The sequence below is a fragment of the Bombina bombina genome, chromosome 10 (assembly GCF_027579735.1).
Source record: "Bombina bombina isolate aBomBom1 chromosome 10, aBomBom1.pri, whole genome shotgun sequence".
Lineage (NCBI taxonomy): Eukaryota > Metazoa > Chordata > Amphibia > Anura > Bombinatoridae > Bombina > Bombina bombina.
Window position 1 is genome coordinate 31,840,704 of NC_069508.1, and position 17,099 is coordinate 31,857,802.

A 17,099-nucleotide genomic window follows, 5' to 3' on the forward strand; every position below is an offset into this window, starting at 1 on the left:
GGGTCCATACGCATGGTTACGTTTCAGGCCTGCACTAGGCCCAGATACATGATTAAGGGCCTAGTGCAGGCCTGAAACGTTGTAACTGCTTATGGACTCAACACTGAAAATATTACCTAAACAATTTTATTGCCCCCATACGAAACTAAGTGTATCACTGCTTCTCAATTCAGACTCTGTCTTGTGTGACTTATCCTGCAATCGAAAGTGTATTCTGACCGTTTAAAATGGCAGTGAATCTCCTCCCCATCATTTCTTCTCCAATCCTAGGATTTGATTACAGCCAATCAAATCCGTCTCCACGGTAAAATTGTTGTGAACGCAGCCGCAGATTGCGCATGCACGTCCGAAGATTGCGCATTCGCTTTTTCTCCCTAGCCAATTTCTTTACCTGGAACCTTTATTCAAAGCTAAAAACATTTTATGGGATAGTACCTGCACAAACAGATTGCGCTTAACGGCACTGATCTAGGCAAGTGCCAAAAATAAGAATACACACTACACTCCTCCCCTGCACTTCCGCTTTCAAGATGTGATTATAGCAATAATGCGCAGTCGACAGCGACCTAAATAGTGACGTCGCTCTCAATCTCGTGCATGGACTTATGGCGAACAATTTTTTTTTTTTTAATGAAGGAAGAGAGGGGGAGGAGTTTGGAGGCCATTTGTATTTGAAAAAAAGACGACTAACAGTGAAATGTTTCATCAATAACACATAAGGATATGTAAGCATAGCAGGCTGTATTGAGATTGAAATTATACATAAATTTATAATTGATTCTATGGTTATTAGTGTTGACTGTCCCTTTAAGAGCTAAAAATCTTGAGACATAAGACCTTAATCTTGATCCGACTTTACAAAACACAATACTTGTTGGTATATGTCTGTCTATAGTTGGTTTAAAACTTCTCAGAAGAAGCACTTGAGTAAAATACTATTTGTGTACCTGAGTGCAGATGATTGAGCCACTTTTGATCTTAAAGGGACATTGTCCTGTAAATGTGTGGGGGGGTTTGTTTTTTTTTCCTGAAATGTGTTCGTAATAATTCATTTTACCTGCTGGAGTGTTTTACATTGTTTACAAATAGCTCCTTCATATTTATAGCTGATTTTGTCTGTTAAAACCATCACCCATACTGAAAATATGAATATATTTCTATTCTCAAAAGCTTTGTAAACCACAATCTGCGACAGAATACTTGGAAATTTAAAGATTTTAGTATCAATCTATGTGTAAAAACAAGATAATTATGCGTTTGTATATCGCAAAATAGAGAAGGATGTCTACTTTTTTTATTTATTTTTTTTATTTTGCGATCTCTTTTGCTAGAAGAGTTTCTAAGTTTTCTGCTCTCTCTTGTGATCTTAACTTGATTTTTCATCAGGATATGTTTTATGGACTTCTTTAGCAGAGAGATTGTGTTCCTCCTTTGTGTCCTAATCCTAATAGGGCTCAATTTATCACAATAGAACCTGCAGTCAGTATTTATCAAGCAGCGGTCATCAGACCGCTGCTTCCTAGCCTCTTCTACACCTCTTAGGTGGAGAATTTCAATCTCCCCGGTCTCATCCAACTGGGGAGATTGACAGCTCCTGCCCTCACGTGATTGGCTGTGCGCAGGCAGGGGGCAGTGTTGAACAAGAGCGCCAAACAGACAGACTGGACTATTAGTAGTGGTCAGCTCACTGTATGAGACTGTAGAGATGATGTATGTTTGCAAATAGCCAACAAGAATTCCAAAAAAAGACTCCAGAAAAAAGCTGCTTAATATGTATAAAAATTGTATTTAAAATATAATTGACAATATAAAATACTAAAACAAATCTAAGCATCAAAACTGCTACGCGTTTCTCAGCGACCTCTGTGCCGTTGGCTATTTGCCAACACACATCTCTTCAGTCTCATATAGTGAGCTGGGCCACTACTAATAGTCCAGTCTGTCTGTTTGGCACTTGATAAGTGCTTTCCTACATGTGAGTACCCTGGACATCGGTGGGCTCCACATTGTTTGGGGATTACATTACCTTGGTTTATCTGCACTAGGAGGGGCCCTTTTCTATCTCTGTTTTAGACTGTAGCTACTCTGCACTGTAGCAAACAGAGGGTTGCAAGTTTGATCCCCGGCGAGGTCTACTCGGCCTTTCCTCCTTTCGAGGTTGATAAAATGAGCAGCGCCTTGAGTCCCTTAAGCGGGATTAGCTGCACTTTACAAGTACAATCATGTTTTCTCTGTGCTTTTTCTTCTTTGTGGAAGAATACACAGGGGTGTGTTGTTTAGAGACCGACTGCTGGGCACGGTGTCTCTTGGAGTCTCTTGACTCAGTCGAGTCTAGTTCCTGCGGTCTCTAGCAAGGCTGTGGACTATCTGCGGGTCAGTGTCCTTGGGCTTTTTCTTTTCTTTTTTTTCCTTCAAAGTTGTTCTCGGCTTCAGACGAAGCGGAATTTTGTTGGGTAGGGGTTTTCATGCCTGGTGCCCCCAGAATGGGCCCTTCCGTTTTTGCATTCAGTGTCCTTTATAGCTTGGGTATTTTCCCAAAAGTAATGAATGCAGCTGTGGACTCCTTCAATTTATGAAGAAAAACTTAAATTATGCTTACCTGATAATTTTCTTTTCTTCAGATGGAAAGAGTCCACAGCTCCCCGCCCGTATTTTTTCTGTGTGGCGTCTGTTATTTTTCTTCTTCTGGCACCTTTTCACCCTGGTATTTCTTCTACTGTTCCTTGGCAGAATGACTGGGGGATGAGGGAAGTGGGAGGAGTATTTAAGCCTTTGGCTGGGGTGTCTTTGCCTCCTCCTGGTGGCCAGGTTCTGAATCCCCAAAAGTAATGAATGCAGCTGTGGACTCTTTCCATCTGAAGAAAAGAAAATGATCAAGTAAGCATAATTTAAGTTTTTAAATGCCAAATTAAAGGTAAATGAGCTATTTGTAAACAATTTCATACACACTATCAGGTAAAATGGATCATTGGGGGTAAAAAGTACACTGTTACTTTAAACCGTTCTAACTCCTGCAACCCACCTTTTTATATGTACGTTTACCTTACAGGATGTAGCAGAAGATTATGATTATTCAAATAATAGAAACAGTCTGGTTACAAATCAGACAACAGAGGTGATCAGTGAACCCGAGATCCTGGCGTCTGATCATACTTATGACATAAGAGAATCTGAAGAAAGACGGTAAGAATATTTTATGAAATATTATTGTAATAGCTGTGAGATATTATTAATCTTGTTTAACCTATATATTGTATTATGAATCTATCATGGATCTATATATAACATATGTTTACTTGATAAATTTTATTTCTTGGTGGTGATAGTCCACGTAAATCCTTGTGGGAATTCATCTTCTGGCCACCAGGAGGCACCAAAGACACCCCACAACTAAGCTTTAAGTATCCCCCCTCCTTCCCTCTCTCTCCCAGTAGTACATATAGCCAAGGAAAGAAGGAAGAAAGATGGTAGGGTAAAGAGGTGCAAACCAGAACTGCTGCCAACTAGAAAAAAATGGTCTGGTTTGCGGACTATCACCACCAAGAAAGAAAGGAATTTATCAGAGTCCGCAAATTAACACCCTGCCTCTATCTCCAGAGCTGCCATAATATTCCTATAGATGATTTGGGACATGACGCATGGAAAGAACCACACTTTCCCTGATAACTTTCACTTTTGGTAGGAAACCAGACAAAGTTCACAAACTAAATTGTGTTGAAGAAAAACACCAGAGAGTTGAGGGTTTACAATCTCTCCTAGCGAAGAAAATAGCTAGCAAACAAAGCTTTTGAGATGAACACTGAATAGCCATGATGGTAAAGGCTCCAAAGAAAGATGCAGTAAGCCTCTTAGAACCAGATTCAAACTCCATGGAGGGGAGATAACAGGTCTGATAAAAAAACAGAGCCTGAATAAACACCTGGATAATAGGAACACCAACACATTGGCTGCATGACAAAACAAAATGCAGAACGCAACTTGTTAGAGGCTGGACAAGATACCCGGTCGTCATTCCTTGAGCAAAGTACTAGGAAAGAAAACTTTACACCCATCTAAATATTCATTCCCAAGCAGACCCACCAGATCTGCAAACCACCTCCCATGGCAAGCAGGAGCAAGTAGATTGCAACAATCTTTTCTTGCTTGAAACTCAAATACCTTCGCTTAAACTATTAGAGATGAATAAAACTAATAATAAGAAAACAAATAGACTGCTGGCTCGTCTATTAAATTTGCCTGAGGATCACTCGATTTCGAATCAAAGCTTGAATATTATGGAATATCCTGGTAGAGACTGAATTATCCTATAATCTGCTTCCAGATAAGCCCGGAAACTAGAGATGGTGAGAAGGAAAACAGAAGATCTCTGCCCAATGCATAAGATAAGAAAACTCTGATCTCTAAAGCATTGTGGGTACCAACGTGATGAATGAAAGTAACCAAAGTTAAGATGTCTGAATGAATCTAAATATTGCGACCAAAACTTCCCAAAACCCTCGGACACTCCACAGTGCCCCCCATCTTGACCAGCTGTCATAATCAGACTAACCATCTCCATACACAGAGATACGGTAATAGAGATAGGGATTAATGAGAACAGGCTCATGGAGACCAATACTGTGACGATTCCCAAAGGGAACACCATTGGAATAGAAGAAAACGGACTCCTGAACAGTTAGTCTCTAGCCATAACTGTTGAGAAACCAGAGTAGATGCTCTGTAAAGATATACACTAAAATAAACAGGAGCTGCTGAGTTCCGGGGGAGGAGCGTAAGTGCAAGGTCACACTGAACACTTGCTCTCTGATTCCCAGCGAGCTGTTGGCGGAGAATCCTTGTGCTGAAGTCCTCAGACCTTGGGCGGCTTGCTTAGTAGACTCTACATCCCTACCGGAGCTCTAGCAGTGCTAATACATCGCACTGAGCTGCTCTTAGTAGCAGTGTTAAAGGACTGGCCCCCTTCTCCACTTTATATTACTTACCACCAGCTCTTCACCTCCTCTCACATAATAACTTTCTCTTGGATTGCAGCCAGTGTTTTCCTCCCCCTCCCATGGGTGCTGCGTGAGGGGGAGTAATCTTTTGCCCGCTTGGCTACCCCATACCTGGAGCTTGGATAGCTCAAGTAGCCTCACTACTACTTACCGGCTTATGACTTGTCAACTTGTAGTAAGTTGGATGCTACATTGCAGGTGTTCCTGCAGGCTTTCCTGGGATCAAGTGGACAACTGGCAAAGAGAACATAAGACCTAGGCCAATGCTATTCCAGGACTTCTCTGCGGAAACAGACACAAAAAGGAGAGAGTTTTCCCCAATTTGCACTAGATTAATCAATCAGGGCCTCCAAGCTACCTTAATCTATCCAGCTAGGCTGAAGATTATGGTGGACAATCAAACACATTTCTTTGACTCTGCTAAAGATGCAGAAACATTTTGTGCTGAGACTTATCCCTCTGTACAATAGAGGAGCTAGATAGTATCTATCGCATTTTCTTAGTACTAACCCCTCTGTGGTCTGGTCCTTATGGACGAGGGTGAAAGGTGGGCCGACCAAGGTTGGGATGTTGTGAGTTGTGTGTTTTTTGTTTTTTTTCCCCTCCTCTCTCCCCTTTCTTTCTTTAGATGGTGGACGCGGCAGGCAGATTTAAGTTAACCTCTTGGAATCTTGGGGGCATTACATCTCCCAATAAACGGAAACCAATATCTCATCTAAGAAAAATAAACACTGATATTGCATTTTTACAGGAAACCCATTTAAAGCTGGAAGAAGTTCTTAAGCTTAAATGCTCATGGGTTAAGGAAATTCTCTCCTCCCCTACCGTGAAGAGGAAAGGAGGTGTCGCAATCCTTTTAGGGAAAAAGTTAAACTATGAAGTTCTTCATGTCAACACAGACTCAGAGGGGATATTCTTAAGGGTAAAAACCAAACTAGCTAAGACACTTTATACATTATGTAACATTTATGCGCCTAATGTCTTTAATTTGCCCTTTTGGGAGACACTCCAGGCCAATATCATGTCATATGCAGAGGGTTATTTGATATTAGGGGGTGATTTCAATATGACACCACAGTACCCCTTAGATAGGTTAAGACAGAATTATTTTTGTTCTAGAAGTTAGAGATAATTTAAAATCAAAACTCCTTACTAGACTTTTTCGGAATCTTAGGGTTAGGGATGTATGGAAGTCACAGAACCCTGACATCAGAGATTTCACATGCCTTTCTAAGGCACATAAGTCACTCTCTAGGATCAATCTACTTCTCCTAGATGAAAGGCTGTGTAAACTGAGAGTTATATCTGGGATTCTTCCTATTTGCACTTCGGACCATGCCCCTATCTTCCTTGACTTTCAGTTTAGTGATCCTGCTTCTAGAAATCGTCGGTTCTGTTTTCCTGCATATCTGGCATCAGATTTTAGGTTTAAAAACTGGCTTAAATCTAAGTTCGAAGAATACGCTTCCTTTAACCAAGAATATATCGATCGTCCTGCTATCTTCTGGGAAACTGCAAAGGTAGTTCTCAGGGGGGAGATATTAACATATAGTATAAATAGGACAAATAAATTTAAACTTAGGGAAAAGGAAATCCTGAAGTCCGTATCTAACTCATACAATCATCATTTACTAGAGAAAACATCAGAGAGCTGGGTAAGATACTCGAGCATTAAAGGAAAGGGACTCTTTTCTCCTTTTATATGGCTTCCCAGAAAGATCTAAGATTTCAGGCTAAGTTATTTCGACACGGAAACAAAACAGGGAAACTCCTCGCAAATGTAGTCAAGGGGGATAAAGGCTCATCTTTTGATTCCCTTCAAAATGAAGGTAAAAGTTTAACGACAGCAGAAGAGCTTTTAAAGGCCTTTTCAGATTACTACCAGGATCTGTATTCCCTCAAGACTTCAAATCTTGAGCGCAAGGATTTCTGGAGCAAAATCTCCTATCCGACATTATCATCTGAGCTAGTTGAAACTCTTAATTCTGAGCTAGAAGTGTATAGAGCAATTCAAGACCTTTCTTTAAACAAAGCTCCGGGCCCGGATGCCCTCCCTAATGAATTCTACAAGATATTACTTCCTGTAATTGTGTCACATTTAACTTTACTTTTTAATGGTATGTATATCGAGGGTAATTTGGCCTCTTCCAGTTTCGCGGCTTCCTATACCATTCTAATTTTAAAGCAAGAATCATATAGGCCTATAGCCTTGTTGAATTCGGATTAGAAAATATTTACTTCTGTCTTAGCACTAAGGCTTCAATCCCTTCTCCCCAGCATTATTCATAAAGACCAGGCTGGATTCTTGTTCAAACGAAATTCCTCAGCTAAAATAAAGGAAGTCCTCCTTAACCATTGACTACTTTAAAACCAGGGAGAGGTTGGGGAGCGGAGGGGGAGGGGACACCTCTGATCTTGCAATTATCTCAATTGACGCTGAAAAAGGTTTTGATTCAGTTCACTATGGTCATTTACTATACTCCCATCATCGTTTTGGCCTTTGAGGTAGTTTTCTTAAGTTTATCGACAATCTATATAATAAGGCCTCTACAAGGATGTTAGTTAATGGCATGATTTCTTCAGATATATCGCTTAGGAGAGGAACCCGACAGGGATGTCTCCTCTTCTCTTCAACCTTTCCATTGAACCCCTGGCTATCTTTATTAGACAGCATCTGGAAGGCATTAGAATAGGCAAGAAGGAGCTGAGAATAGCTTTATATGCCGATGATATTCTAATATATATCACAAACACCTACATTAATATTCCGAAACTCCTTTTAATTATTGATCAGTTTGGATCTTTTTCTGGATATAGGGTGAATATCACAAAATCTGAACTTTTGTGGATTAAGTAAACGGAGTCCCTTTCAAACATACCATTTGGAGTAGTTTCTGAATCATTTAGGTACCTTGGCATCTCAATCTCCTCTAATCCCGATACTTGGTACAGTCTTAATATTCTCCCAGTGTTAAATAAAATCAAAGAGTCTGAAAAATTGGCAAAATCTCTCCCTTTCCCTTTCAGGCCGAATAGCTCTATATAAGATGATTCTTCTTCCTAAACTTTTCTATGTTCTTCAGAATACGCCATTGATTCTTAAGGGAAAAGACATTTTGATGTTCAACTTCGCATTGAGATGCTTTATTTGGCAAAATAAAAAACCCAGAATCTCATTACCTAAACTCTCTCTCCCTAGAAAATTTGGCGGGCTTGCCTTACCAGATCTTAGACTTTATAACTATGCTTTTCTTGTGCGTTTAGTTATGGACTGGATCTTTAATAGAGATTCATCCACTTTTACTAATTCATCCACTTTTGCCTGTAGCGATAATTCATTGCACTTCTAGCTCACTACCTTGTGAGGTGAAAAAACTTAGGACTATAATGAATCCACTCCAGGCTTGGCTGTCGTGCAATCCCCAATTTAAAGCAGGACTCCAATCGACACTTTTTCAAAAGTGGAAGAACTTAGGACTTGGTAATGATTCTCAATTGTTAGACTTTGATAGGTGTATTAAAACCTTTGGTTTCCTTAGGGGGGAGTTTAATCTCCCTCAAAAGGACTTATACGCGTATTTACAAGCATGGCATTTTACGCTTAAACAAGTGATTTTGGTTGGAACTGGTTCCTGGGGAGCATTGAGAAATGGCTTGTCCTAGTTAAAAAATTGTTACCAATTCTTAATCTCCCTGAAGGGTACTTTCAACTTGGAAATGATCTCTTCCAAATGGGCCGCAGTAACATCGTAAAGTAGTGTGGACGTGAGCCTTAGCCAATCCTCAATTCATGAAGTTATGAGAACTTATCTTTCCTCCTCCTGGAGAGAATCTCATATCAAATTACTTTTCATGACTTATTTCACGCCGGAGAAAGGCTTTAGGTGTGGAAATCCTAATTTCAATAGCTGCCCCAAATGATCGCTGCTATCAGCTAATCTGATGCATATGTTATGGGATTGCCCAAGGGTCAGATATTTCTGGTTTAAACTACACTATTAGCTCAATAAGACACAGGGGATCTCCTCTGACGTTAACGCTAGTACACATACTGTACCTCTGGAAAGATACGAAGAATCGGCAGGTCAATAGCAAAATTGTCAATATGGCTTTTCTAGCAGCCAGATATTTAATCTTTAAAAATGGAAAGGGAGAGTGACCCCCAGTATTCCAGAGGTTAAGAATTGTTTAAGGAAACAATGCACGTTAGAAAAGATAGATACAAACCTGAATGATGAACACGACATTGATATAAAAAAAAATTGAAATGGTCAGTCTTCATTAAAGCTCTCCCTTCCAATGAATTTGATCATCTAATTTACCCATTCAGAAATTCAGAACTTGTTCTGTTGGGTCTGGTAATTGGCCGGGTTACCACATCCCCCTCTCTTTATTTTCTCTTTTTTTTTTCTCCTTTTTTTTTTTTCTCGTCTCGTCTTGTCCTGACTTGCTTGGTTTTGTCTTGTCTTGTCCTGTCTTGTCTTGTGGGAGTTTTTTTTTGTTTGTTTTTTATATTCTGTGTTTTGTGGTGGTGTTGTAGGTTTTGGCCATTTGTTTTATTCCTTGTTGATGTTGTATTAGGAAAGCTATAAAAAAACTCCAACACAGTATCATAAATGAATTTTGAGACACAGATTAGTTCATACTTGTTAGGTTACAAGGACCCTATGACAGGTTAGATAAAGAATCGCTAGGCTAGGCCCTGCTTTACCGCCACAGGAGGAGCAACAAGGAAGGGTACTGTATTGTACCTAGAATAAGGTCCAGAAGGATGTATTTGTGTTATGTTGTAAATACTCCAGGTTAGGAAGGGACCTGCATTTAGCAGTTGCTCCTGTTTGGGTTGTTTTTTCTTTATCTGTTTAATGAGGTACTTAGACACCCTCCTTTTCGTTTTCTTTTTTCTTTGTCCTTTGTCCTTTGCTCTGAACATATATGTACAGATTAAAGTGTATACTCTGTTGGATCTTAAATAAAGAAATAAAAAATAAACATGAGCTATAAATTAAAAAAAACATCCTATGAGGAATCCCTGGAATAGAGATAACTCCCATAATCCCCAGATCCTGCACACCCTAAAAGGATGACTATTTGATCTGATCTCCTTGAAACAGGAGACAAAAGAAACCTCCTTAGGCAGCCCAGACCCAAACTTTACCTGTACCTATGAGTAACGATCCCTGTGGTGCCAAACAAACCAAGCCTACTGAAACAACAAGGTAGACTTATTGCTTGAACATATTCTAGAAAACCTTATCCTCAGCAGATCTCTGATCCTGAAATGCTAAGTTTACCAAACTTCCTTAGGAAAGGAACACTTCTCGCTCAAATAAAGCAAGGCAAATCACTCCAGAGGGTGAAGAGGTGACAAACCCAGATATCTGAACTGGAATAATAATTGCAGAAAGTAGGAACCTCACCAGGAACCTGAAGAACAACAAAACCCCATACACACAGAATTGTTGATTTGAAATGTTTTAGAGGAACTAAGGAGAAACCTTAGTGCCACCCGAGTAGTATTCACTGGTGCAGCAAAATAATGGCACAGAAATGAGACTGTAATTGGTATGCAAAACATGCAACCGATTGTATGAAGAACAAAGTCAGCGAGTCTACCCTCTAATGGAAAACTCAAGCAGACAAATTCAATTCTCTTCCATAGATACCTTAGGAAAGTAAAAGAAAACAGACTTTACATTGAAACCGTAGTGAGTACATAACCACAACAGTACATCATTAATAACAGGAACTAAAATAGATGAATATCCTGAAATAATTACTTGCCATAAGTATTATACAGATGTACAGCAATGTATAACAGTAGTACAAGAAATTTGATAGAAATACCATTGCAGGGCAAAAAAAACAGTACTACAAACGTATCCTTACACTAATAAAGGATTACTAGTGCACAGCAATAAATAACGGTAAATCTTAGAGGTATACACTGATAGGAAATAAATTGATAAAAACTGTGACTCTGTGGTCTAACAGATTTGAGTCTGTAATGACAATCCCAGTCAGTGTCATAATAAAGTATGAGACAGTACAAAACTTAAACACTAAAATTATGCCGATATAAGGTAATACAGAGCTATTAATACCCTTGTAAGCACTGTAGAAATATATCAATGTAGAAAACACGCTGGGCAAAAACATTTATAATAGGCTCCATAACAGGACATAGACATAAATCCCAACAGAAATTTCTCAAAAAAAAAGATGAGCTGGGAGTTGCGTTACAACTTGAGATAGACATGAATATGACGTTTGTTGCATTAGTGAGCTCTCGAAAGTGATAATAAATGCGTCCATAAAGAAATAACAGCAATAGTTCAAATATGAGGCGGGAGAGTGCCAAAAGGTAGTGTCGGCCACAACTACCGCCATTAACAAAAACTCTGTATGAAAGGCTTGATATCAGCTTACCCCTGCCAGAAATTATCACATTGTAGACCAGTGCAACTTAAGTAGGAAAGGGCCGCTGCCATAGTGCACAGTAAAAGGGAAGAGCGTGTGTAAACCCTCCTGAGTTGGGGAAAAAGGTTAATCACTGTAGAAATGGACTAAAGTGTCGCCCACGCTGTGTTCTGTCCTCTTCATATACGATAGGCGCTCACATGGTTCCCCAGTGCCAGATTAGCGCTCCCACATCTGATAGCTGATTCAGCTCTAAAATGAAAGTCACAGACTTTAACACGCAACCGAGAGACCATGTGAGGCCCTTAAAGAGGCAAACATCCGTAACACGGAAATTGAGTAAAGGTTGAAACCCCTTAAGAAATTTTCCTCAAATAGTAAAGAAAATATTTAATAAAATTATTATGCTATCATTATGTCCTTACAATTAGACTCAAGCAAGCTCATGTCAGGACTTGTGACTTAACCGGTCCTCTAACTCACTGAGCTAACAAGACCCTTTGCATGAAAGTACAAAATAAATGTTGTCAAATACATAGTATGTATACTTATCTGCCTGAAATAAGAGTGTACAGAATGATATACTGGTGGCTGTGCTGATCTGTACTTAGTGTTTCCGCTAATAACCCAATGAATGTAAAGGTGATTGCAGGTACTTACCTACTCGTCGCCCCACCACTGATCTTACCATGAGCACAACATGCAGGTCCAGTAGATGGACCATCCAGTACTGTAGCAGAGGATTTACTGAGGACATACATCTTCATGTCCAAGCAGGAGGAGGCAAAAAGAAACTATCTGTGGCAGGCTTGTGATCACAACTCCATAGAGAAATTCACATTGCACAGCCAGTATTTCTCTTCCAGGAACTATCCATTAGATTAATATCCCTGTAATTCTTTAAGAAATCCAGGACACCTTTATCCATGCCTCTCTCCTTGACGAGGCAAACAACTACTGGGGGAGAGAGGGAAGTAGGGGGAATACTTAAAGCTTTATTGTGGGTTGTCTTTGCCTCCTTCTGGTGGCCAGGAGATGAATTCCCACATGGATTTTCGTGGTCTATCGCCACCTCAGAAATAAATATTTTATTATGAAATCTATATATATATATGTGTCTATCTCTCTCTATATATCTGTAAACTAGTTAATTATTTTGCAGAGTTCAGCCGCTCTTTCAGTTCAGTTTACAAGACTTCAGATGCTGTGCTGTGCTGGGGAGAGGGCATTTTGGAAAAGTGAGTTTGTAAATTAAATAACTCCCAAACACCATCCACATTTTTAAAATACAGATTAACCAATGATAAACTTCTATATATTGTTTCAGGTGCTGCTTGCAGAATATAAAAAGACCAATGAGATGTTTGCCATTAAAGCCTTAAAAAAAGGGGATATTGTTTCCCGGGATGAAGTTGACAGGTGAGAGGAAGAGTAGAAACCTATTACAGTGTCACGTGAAATCTTCTGACTTTCTCATGTGTTTGTATCCTATAAATAATCATATCTACTGCAGTCTAAGAGACATAAAGCTTCTTTTTTTATGCAAGGTTATATCCTCCGTTAAGTGCTGAATAGCAAAAGAACTACATACAATATACATGTTTAAAAAGTTTTAACTTTCATTAACGATTAGCAAAACCACTTGAAAACTGAGTGTTTATCTTGATTGAGGCCAGTTAGTTTGCTGTAAATAAGTATTTGCACTGCTCTAAGCAATCACTGTCTAGTTTGTAGCTGGATTAGGCAATCTGCAGTATTTTATAAAATAGCCCTGGTGACATAATTTGTTTTTTATACTCACTAGAGAGCATGGGGCAGGTGCGATTTTTTTTTTTTATTATTAAACAAGGGATTTTACTGCAAAAGCCAGCAAAATTCATAATAAACATGTATATTGCAAAGGTGTTTTTTGTGTAATTAGATACTTAATATTACAATATTGAGGTATTTCTCCTATATAGGGCTTCATTTACATATATTTAGATAGTGCTGTTTGCATTCAAAAATAAATTTGGTCCTTTCCCATGAGTAACTTGCACAAATCACGGTTTTCTAGTTTTCGTAAGATACGTTTCCTTTGTAGATATCCCATAAAATGGCAGGAAGCTTCCCATTTGTATGTGTTCAGACACTAGAGTGAAGTGAGCTCCAATTCTCCGTTATGCACCTATTCACGTTGTGCTATGGAACATGGCTGTGCTTTATCAAGAGAGGCAGTTTAAAGGGACAGTAAACGTTGTCCTAGATGTTACATAATTCTGCATTATGTACAGAATGATGTAACATGTGGATAGCCTTTCCTTTGATTTTTGTTTTCTAGAAACCTAATTTGCAGTTTTAAACAATACTACATGTAGTTGAATGGCACGATCGGGCTCGCTGTGATTAGACTGAGTCTGTGATGCGCTAGTATTGTTTTAGCCTGCTAAATAGGTATTTTGGGGGGGGGGGGGAAATCAAAGGCTTATCCATATGTTACATAATTATGTACACCGTGCAGAATTATGTAACATCTAGGACAACATTTAATGTCTTAGTGTTGTGTAGACAGAAAAGTGTTAGGTCTTTCAGCATAAACGATAGGGACAAATAAAGCACAAAAGCAAAGCATTCGGGAGCTGTTCATAAGGGTACCCTGAAATAGTGCATAGCTGTAAAAGGGACGTCTGTCATGGCTTTTAGCAGCGAGTTTGTTGTAAGGTTACGTTTGCTTTGATAGCAAGAGCGGCAATGGTTATGGAGCTTTTAACATTAAAAGGGTTTTTGTGCTTTACATTTTCTTTTATTTATTTAATGTCATGAGTTGCAAGATTCCCTTTAATTGAATTGTGTTTTATTTAATGAGCCACTAAAGTTAAAATTAAAGTTTTATAATACAGATGGAGCATGCAATTTAGTAAAAACTTTGCAATCTACTTCCATTATTAAAACGTGCACTCTTTCTGAGTGTGTGCAAAAGTGCACAGGATATATACATATAAGCTTTTTGCCATTTGTTGATTTTTGTTGCCTGATACATGGGGAGGAGAAATTTGATTTCTTTCATGTAATTAGCAAGAGTCCATGAGCTAGTGACGTATGGGATATACATTCCTACCAGGAGGGGCAAAGTTTCCCATACCTCAAAATGCCTATAAATACACCCCTCACCACACCCACAATTCAGTTTTACAAACTTTGCCTCCGATGGAGGTGGTGAAGTAAGTTTGTGCTAGATTCTACGTTGATATGCGCTCCGCAGCAAGTTGGAGCCCGGTTTTCCTCTCAGCGTGCAGTGAATGTCAGAGGGATGTGAGGAGAGTATTGCCTATTTGAATGCAGTGATCTCCTTCTACGGGGTCTATTTCATAGGTTCTCTGTTATCGGTCGTAGAGATTCATCTCTTACCTCCCTTTTCAGATCGACGATATACTCTCATATTCCATTACCTCTACTGATTCTCGTTTCAGTACTGGTTTGGCTTTCTACTACATGTAGATGAGTGTCCTGGGGTAAGTAAATCTTATTTTCTGTGACACTCTAAGCTATGGTTGGGCACTTTGTTTATAAAGTTCTAAATATATGTATTCAAACATTTATTTGCCTTGACTCAGAATGTTCAACTTTCCTTATTTTTCAGACAGTCAGTTTCATATTTGGGATTATGCATTTGAATTATTCATTTTTTCTTACCTTCAAAAATTTGACTCTTTTTTCCCTGTGGGCTGTTAGGCTCGCGGGGGCTGAAAATGCTTCATTTTATTGCGTCATTCTTGGCGCGGACTTTTTTGGCGCAAAAATTTATTTTCCGTTTCCAGCGTCATACGTGTCGCCGGAAGTTGCGTCATTTTTTGACGTTATTTTGCGCCAAAAATGTCGGCGTTCCGGATGTGGCGTCATTTTTGGCGCCAATAGCATTTGGGCGCCAAATAATGTGGGCGTCTTATTTGGCGCTAAAAAATATGGGCGTCGCTTTTGTCTCCACATTACTTAAGTCTCATTTTTCATTGCTTCTGGTTGCTAGAAGCTTGTTCTTTGGCATTTTTTCCCATTCCTGAAACTGTCATATAGGGAATTTGATCTATTTTGCTTTATATGTTGTTTTTTCTCTTACATATTGCAAGATGTCTCACGTTGCATCTGAGTCAGAAGATACTACAGGAAAATCGCTGTCTAGTGCTGGATCTACCAAAGCTAAGTGTATCTGCTGTAAACTTTTGGTAGCTATTCCTCCGGCTGTTGTTTGTATTAATTGTCATGACAAACTTGTTAATGCAGATAATATTTCCTTTAGTAAAGTACCATTGTCTGTTGCAGTTCCTTCAACATCTAAGGTGCAGAATGTTCCTGATAACATAAGAGATTTTGTTTCTGAATCCATCAAGAAGGCTATGTCTGTTATTTCTCCTTCTAGTAAACGTAAAAAATCTTTTAAAACTTCTCTCCCTACAGATGAATTTTTAAATGAACATCATCATTCTGATTCTGATGACTCTTCTGGTTCAGAGGATTCTGTTTCAGAGATTGATGCTGATAAATCTTCATTTCTTTCATGTAATTAGCAAGAGTCCATGAGCTAGTGACGTATGGGATATACATTCCTACCAGGAGGGGCAAAGTTTCCCAAACCTTAAAATGCCTATAAATACACCCCTCACCACACCCACAATTCAGTTTTACAAACTTTGCCTCCGATGGAGGTGGTGAAGTAAGTTTGTGCTAGATTCTACGTTGATATGCGCTCCGCAGCAAGTTGGAGCCCGGTTTTCCTCTCAGCGTGCAGTGAATGTCAGAGGGATGTGAGGAGAGTATTGCCTATTTGAATGCAGTGATCTCCTTCTACAGGGTCTATTTCATAGGTTCTCTGTTATCGGTCGTAGAGATTCATCTCTTACCTCCCTTTTCAGATCGACGATATACTCTTATATATACCATTACCTCTGCTGATTCTCGTTTCAGTACTGGTTTGGCTTTCTACAAACATGTAGATGAGTGTCCTGGGGTAAGTAAATCTTATTTTCTGTGACACTCTAAGCTATGGTTGGGCACTTTATTTATAAAGTTCTAAATATATGTATTCAAACATTTATTTGCCTTGACTCAGAATGTTCAACTTTCCTTATTTTTCAGACAGTCAGTTTCATATTTGGGATAAATGCATTTGTTTCAATCATTTTTTCTTACCTTAAAAAATTTTGACTTTTTCCCTGTGGGCTCGCGGGGGCAGAAAATGCTTCATTTTATTGCGTCATTCTTGGCGCAGACTTTTTTGGCGCAAAAATTTTTTTCTGTTTCCGGCGTCATACGTGTCGCCGGAAGTTGCGTCATTTTTTGACGTTTTTTTGCGTCAAAAATGTCGGCGTTCCGGATGTGGCGTCATTTTTGGCGCCAAATAATGTGGGCGTCTTTTTTGGCGCTAAAAAATATGGGCGTCATTTTTGTCTCCACATTATTTAAGTCTCATTATTTATTGCTTCTGGTTGCTAGAAGCTTGTTCACTGGCATTTTTTTCCCATTCCTGAAACTGTCATTTAAGGAATTTGATCAATTTTGCTTTATATGTTGTTTTTTTCTTTTACATATTGCAAGATGTTCCACGTTGCATCTGAGTCAGAAGATACTTCAGGAAAATCACTGCACAGTGCTGGAGCTACCAAGCTAAGTGTATCTGCTATAAACTTTTGGTATCTGTTTCTCCAGCTGTTA

The 17,099-nt window shown here is 39.1% G+C and overlaps 1 protein-coding gene across 4 annotated transcripts in view; it reads left to right on the forward strand.

The window, feature by feature from the left end:
* PKN2 (protein kinase N2) overlaps positions 1-17,099 on the forward strand; it is a 295,753-nt gene that overhangs the window by 228,468 nt on the left and 50,186 nt on the right. For all 4 annotated transcript variants that reach the window (XM_053693918.1, XM_053693919.1, XM_053693921.1 and 1 more), the window contains exons 13-15: positions 3,050-3,183; positions 12,577-12,652; positions 12,742-12,833. In XM_053693918.1, coding sequence (XP_053549893.1) covers positions 3,050-3,183; positions 12,577-12,652; positions 12,742-12,833 — 302 coding nt within the window. The remainder of the gene's footprint in view (positions 1-3,049; positions 3,184-12,576; positions 12,653-12,741; positions 12,834-17,099) is intronic.